At 42.4% G+C, this 6,807-nt stretch overlaps 1 protein-coding gene across 4 annotated transcripts in view; it reads left to right on the top strand.

The window, feature by feature from the left end:
• Nucleotides 1-6,014, top strand: part of LOC108435846 (CMP-N-acetylneuraminate-beta-galactosamide-alpha-2,3-sialyltransferase 1-like) — a 29,879-nt gene extending 23,865 nt beyond the window's left edge. For 2 of the 4 annotated variants that reach the window (XM_017711955.2, XM_037543097.1), the window contains 2 exons: nt 3,189-3,367; nt 5,198-6,014. In XM_017711955.2, coding sequence (XP_017567444.1) covers nt 3,189-3,356 — 168 coding nt within the window. In that variant the 3' untranslated portion in view covers nt 3,357-3,367; nt 5,198-6,014. Of the gene's footprint in view, nt 1-769; nt 1,328-3,188; nt 3,368-4,453; nt 4,502-5,197 lie in introns of those variants that run through there. The other 2 variants (XR_005131025.1, XM_017711956.2) reach the window with 2 other exon arrangements.
• Nucleotides 6,015-6,807: the final 793 nt, after the last annotated feature.

The following is a 6,807-nucleotide window of genomic DNA, read 5'->3' on the forward strand; positions in this document are numbered from 1 at the left end:
GGGTACTCAATCTAGTAATTTACTTTGTTCATTTGTTGTACAATTCTGGCTGGACCTTTTCATTTGGCAGCTTGCTTGGCAGAAATCCCAGAATCAGCCAGAGACATGGGATGAGCCCTGACACACACTAATTGTCTTTCTTTGAACTCTTCAACCTTGCTATGGGCATTGTAATATTAGACCTGCCTGAGCTGACTCTGTTGGGCATTCTCCTTTACCATCTCCTGCATCTGCTCCAGGTGCTGAATTTTGTCATAAGCACTTTGTTCAGCATCAGGAGCATGCCTGATGAGGTTCTCTAAAGGTCCTTAGAGTTTTCTTTGAAGAGCAAGTTCTCCTGGGGTAAATCCAGTGCTCTCATGCAATGCAGAATTGATTGCAAAACTGAATTCTGACAGCCATCGATCCCACATCCAGTGTTTGTATTGAACATATGACAAAGTAACATTTTTCATTACCTTGTTGATGTGTTCAGTGAGGTTTGTTTGTGGATGGTAAGCTGTTGTCAATGTCTGAGTTCCTCCCCATTCTTCGCAAACTTCACGAATTAGCTGGGAAGTAAACTGTGGTCCTTGATCTGAAACTAGGTGCTTTGGAATTCCCCAAAGTGTAAAAGGTCTCCGACCAAAAAAAACACAAGCTTTATGGTACACAAACTTAGTCGAAGTCCTATAACTTAATAGTCCACCTGGTCAGTCATATCAGTTGATTGAAAATCCAGGTAAAGGCAGCATGGTCAGTAACCATGTTGAACTTATGCCCCTTCCAGATATTGCCTCAACTTCACAACTGCCCAAACCACCACCAAAAACTCTCTCAGGCACTAAATATGATTGTTCTTTAACCACGTCACTACTAAACTTCACTCGGACTGTGGACTGTCCCACCAGAGAGGAAAGAACACTTTACCGGCTGTATGCTAATGTTAAGGACGCATACAGCTGTTCCCCGCCCCCCCCCTCTGGGTAGATCAGACCACAACATGGTGAACCTCAGTCCCTGGTATGTGCCGCTGGTGAAGAGTCAGCCTGTGACCACGCAGACGGTGTGTAGATGGTCTGAGAAGACTTACAAGGCACTGCAGGATTGCCACATGGAGAGGACATCAGCGGGCTCACAGAGTGTATCACGGACTACAGTGACTTCTGTGTAGACTCCACTGTCCCAACCAAGACTGTTAAATGTTATCCAAACAAGCCATGGGTAACAAAGGACATTAAAGCTCTACTCAACAAGAAGAAGAGGGCCTTCAAAGCTGGAGACAGAGTAGAGGTGAGAACGATCCAGAGGGAACTGAAGACAGCTATCAGGAAGGCTAAGAACAAATATAGGAGGAAGCTGGATTGGAAACTCCAGCAGAACAACACGAGGGAGGTTTGGAATGGAATGAGGACCATCATCAGCTTCAGGTCCAGCAACAACAGAGGAGTAGAGGGCAGCGTGGACGGGGCCAACAAGCTAAATCTGTTCTTTAACATTTGACACTGCAGGCTCTGTCCTCCCCCCGCCTGACTCCTCTGCTGCCGGTCCTCAGCAGACCATTCCACTCACCCTCCCTCCCTCTACTGATAGCCTGCCCCCCTCCTGTGACAGCCCACCTCACACCTCCACCCCTCCCCCACCCATCACCTCTACAGCAAGTCTCATTGCTGACCAGGTGAGAAGAGAACTGAAGAGACTCCACACAACCAACCCCAGGGTGCCTAAAGCCTGTGCCATCCAGCTTTGTGAAGTACTGCACCATGTCATAAACATGAGCCTGAGTCTCCAGAGGGTCCCTATGATGTGGAAGACGTCCTGCATTGTTCCTGTTCCGAAGACGCCATGACCTAGTGACATCAAGGACTACAGGCCAATGTCCCACATCATGAAGGCCACGGAGAGGCTCATCTTGGATGAGCTCTGGCCCATGGTCCAGCCACTTCGGGACCCCCTCCAGTTTGCCATTTTCACTGGCATCAGTCTGAACAAAGAGTTTAGAAAAATCTGGGACTTGCAATATAGGAGCAGACTGAAGGGCTTTCTTAACACCCCTAAAGACATCTTGGCATGCACTGCTTCAGTTGCAAACAGCTCTATTCTTCAACTGATGAAGAGGTACTGCTTGCTGGGAAAACTGTGGGATAAATCAATGATACCATCCCACCATGCCAAAGAACTGACCTGTTACTGACCAGTTGCCAAAAAAACATAATTCGTTGTGAGATGCTCTATCAGGTGTTTTCTTAGCTGTACAAAACTTAACCAGTCTATTTTGTCCTTGTCCCAACTTTTTATAAAAAAAAACAAATCTCAGTTTTAAAATGTGATAAACTGTCTTTGTGCTACTTTGTCAAATATAGCATTTGGATTATTTGCACACCTTTGCATTCTGTTCTTATTCAGATTTTGCACCTTGTCCAAACATTTTGGAATTGCGAACGAGATTATCATTGTGCCATTTCACTTTATTCTGTCCTTGAAATGTGGATTGCATCTAATTATGTGTTTACTTGCCCAGGGGCTGCGGATGAAAAATAGCTAGTTAGCTAAGTATAAAGCACTTTTTCTCACATAAGATTAATGTTTTTGCGTGGTCCTTTATAAAATTAACACAAAAAAGAAAAAAAGGAAGCAAAATCGTGACTATTTCTATCAGCGAATGCTAAACATGCCAACGTACCTGTTAGTTAGAATCTGAAAATCTGCAGCGGAGATCACAAAGATCATCTCAGTTGGTGGTGTATAACTTGTTACTTCCTGCCAGAGGAAAACATCCTAGAAGAATAGCTAGCTATATGTGTGTGTGCATGTGAAGACAGCGAGGCCATAAGATCGGGCTGGTGAATTACAGTCATGGAGGCATGATTTTCAGATTGGGGCAGGAGGGATGGAGGTTAGGGAACCAGCCTTGTGACCAGAAGGTCACCGGTTTGATCTCCTGTGCTGGCAGTATGTGACTGAGATGTCCTTGAGCAAGGCGCCTAACCCCCAATTGCTCCCCGGGCGCTGTGGATAGGGCTGCCCGCTGTGGGCAAGTATGCTCACTAGTGTGCATGTATGTGAGTGTTTCACTGTATGGATGGGTTAAATGCAGAGGTCAAATTCCACAGTGTCAGAACAGTTTGCTGTTTTGTTTTTTTAACACATCTGCCTCAACTCGGGGACTAATGACTAGGTTTGGTAGAGCTCTCTCTCTCTCTTTGTAGGTGAATGTATTTGGATTTGGTGCCAGTAAAAATGGGAACTGGTACCATTACTTTGACAAAAGATATCGTCATCATCTCAATACGGGCCACCATAAAGGAAGCGCTGAATACAACATCACTCTGACACTCTCTCTGAAGAACAAGATCCAGATGTATAAAGGATGGTGAATTTAAGTCAGGTAAAAGGGCTTCTTCTTTCTGTTTGATCCTAATGAAGTTCTGTTAAAACATTCATTTTTGTGTCAGAAAGCCATGGATCTCAGAATAATTAATTATTTTTAACCTACTTTGAAGCTTCACTATGTAAGTTTTGAGGATCTGTAGGCTTCTCTGGTGGAAACAGCTGCATGTGGAAAAACATTTTGTAAAGTGGTTTGTGCTTCAGGCTCCATCTCTGAGCGGATAAATCTGATGATTGAGAGCGCTTTGAAAAATAATTCCAAGAGAACTTTCAGAGAACTCTCTGAACTCAATTTAGAGAGGGGAGTGTCTTCTGAGGATGGGAATGAAAAATCCATTTTACGTAGGGCAGTATGAGGATGTAAGGCACCCTTTACACATCACAACATAAAGACTGGTTGTATGTACTTACCTGTACTTACCTGAGGACTGATTATCTTTTTTGTGGAGCAAATGAGAACTGAATGGGCTCACCTGAGCTTTACTTACCTGGGTGAGTCCATCCTTTGTAGAACAGGAGGGAAGGACAAAACCTGAATGAGAGAGAGAAAATTACGTTTAAGTGTACGCTGAATCATAAAATAGATGTAAATGATGTCATGAAGTAAATGTAACAGTAAGTGAAGAAGGGCATCTGAATATCTGAAGCACTTGTTTTAACCCAGGCCAGTAATGGTTTATCCTAGAGGAGGAGCACCGCACATATAAGCAGCATTACTGGGGGTGGGGGGTGAAGAGAGAGCTCTCTTCTTTCAGCAGAATGGATGACTAAAGGTGATGAGTGTGGAGACGGGTCTGTCTCATAGTTGTAGAGACTATTTTCGTTTTGTTTTTGTTTGATTGTGTGTGCGCGAGTGTAAATATGTACATATTCATGAGTGTTGGTGTGTAAATAAAAGTGACGGGGAGAAGAACTCACCAGTTACCAGTTACACGCGTACACTTTCCAGTCTCCGCTACCACAGCATACTGCCGGGTCGAGGTACGCACTTTGTCACAGGCAGTTTTAAGTAACACGTGCCCTTCTGCTTGCACCTTATATTGTTAGCGATCTGGGGTTAATTCCTAATTCATTTCTCCTCTAGATTAATAATGTAGGAGCTGATTGTAGGATTTCTGGGGGTTAACCTTCAGTAAGTAGATTGATGAAATGAATATTTTCATATATTTCAATTAAATACAGTGGGAGCCAAAAGTCTGAGACCAGAATGAAAATCTGTGAAATTTTAAAACACAGGAACATTATGACAAGAATACATGTTCAAGCTCAGGCACTATTTTTATGTCATATTTCAAAGCAAAATTAAACAAATCTACCAATCACAAAAGAAATTTTGCAATTTGTGTTAAAATTTCAGAGATTGTACTTTTCACTCAAGGTGTTCTGCTGGTATAGGCACCGGCACCCCCCACGACCCAGAAGGAGAAGTGGCTTAGAAGATGTGTGTGTGTGTATGTGTGTGTGTGTGTGTGTGTGTGTGTGTTCTGCTGGTAGTATAATTTGTAACAAAAAAAATATTAAATAAGAAAACAAAATAGAAGCATTATCATTAGTGGTCTCAGACTTTTGGATCCCACTGTATATGTTTTAATTATCTGAAGAAATCAATATGTATGTCTGTTGTCTGCCCTGTGACGGACTGGCGACCTGTCCAGGGTGTGTCCTGCCTTCCACCCAATGACACCTGGGATAGGCTCCAGCTCGCCCTGCAACCCAGAAGAAGTGGCTTAGAAGATGTTTGTGTGTGTATCTGAAGAAATCTGTTATTAATGCATTGGTTTAACGTCTGTCTCTCTCTCTCTCTCTCTCTCTCTCTCTCTCTCTCAAGATATCAGACTCCAACAGTACTCATACAGTATACTATGTGGGATGTATAATTTCCTTTGGGAAAGAAAACGGTTGGCAACATTCCCACCATTTATTAGCAGATGGCACTCTAACCTGACTTCAGAAGCGTGGCATACATGCAGGGCTGACCGCGGGTAGTGATGGACCTGACCAACCGACGTCCTTCCTGAAGAGGTCCCAACAAAAGACTCAGAAATAAACTTATTTTAGCTTCTAGTTTTGATACTTGATGTTATTATACAAGACTTGTATTGTTTTCCTTCATAATCTTTTAAAGTCTGCTTGTCTACCTGTTGTTTCTGTTATGCCCGCACATCACTCCCTTAAATATAAAGTGAGCACATGTATCGTGGAACTTCTCCACTGTCAACTACAGATGTCAGTCAGTAGCTGTCCAGCAGTTCTGACTTGACTAAAATGAAAATCAGGATTACACAAACCAAACGAGCAGAGAGAAGCAAAAGAGGGGAGGCAAATCACGACCCATTGCTTTCAGAACACAGATGAGCCCGAAGCGCCAAACGCAAACATAGTAATGGGAGCTATATTAACTAGGTTCGCTAACTAGCAATTTGCTGTATTTGCAGTCATTTCTAACAAGTATAAGCAGATAAAGAAGCATGGGATTTGATTCAAGGCAAGTTTTTTTTTCCCCAATAACGTAACAGACAGTGTTTCTGCAATCACAGCCCAGTTAAGTTCAGTCTCAGCTCAGCAGCTAACCTATAAAATACACACTGTTAGTTCCAGAGGTAACACTTTATTTGAAGGCTACCTACATAAGGACTTCATGACGCATTCATAAGCACTGAATAATGTGTTTATGAAGCACTACTTGAACATTTATTAAGTGCTTATGTCGGTTCTCGCAACCTGACATAAGATGTTTTATGAAATAAATGACATTGTACTGACATAATAAGAATAAACGTTGAACATATTTACAGCACTAAACATTTAAAACACTATACATAACTATTTATGTCAGCATTCTTAAGACGACATTGTACTGATATCAGGTTAAATATGCCTGGAAACCACCCCCTCTTCGCTCCATGGTATGGATAAGATGATTGATGTAATTATGTATAGGGTTTTAAATGTGTTTAGTGCTGTAAATATGTTCAATGTTTCTTCCTATTATGTCAGGACAATGTCATTTATTTCATAAAACATCTTATGTCAGGTTGCGAGAACCGACATAAGCACTTAATACATGTTCAAGTAGTGCTTCATAAACACATTATTCAGTGCTTATGAATGCATCATAAAGCCCTTATGTAGGTAGCCTTCGAATAAAGTGTTACCGTTCCAGAAGCAGCAACAGTCACTTAGAGAGAGAGAGAGAGAGAGAGAGAGAGAGAGAGAGCAGCTCCTCTTCATGTACTGACACAACTGTAGACATGAGACAAGGTGAGCTCACTGAGGTAGACAGGTAATCAGTAACTTCTTAACAGCCGTTTGCTGAGCAGTTTTAGTGAAAATGACAGCAAATACATATGTGTGTGTGGGGGGGGGGGGGGGGGGGTGTATATATACACACATATGCAAGTAGGAAAAAGCTTTTCTCTTGAATTTCCCTGTAATTAT

Source organism: Pygocentrus nattereri, chromosome 11 (assembly GCF_015220715.1).
Source record: "Pygocentrus nattereri isolate fPygNat1 chromosome 11, fPygNat1.pri, whole genome shotgun sequence".
Classification (NCBI taxonomy): Eukaryota; Metazoa; Chordata; class Actinopteri; order Characiformes; family Serrasalmidae; genus Pygocentrus; species Pygocentrus nattereri.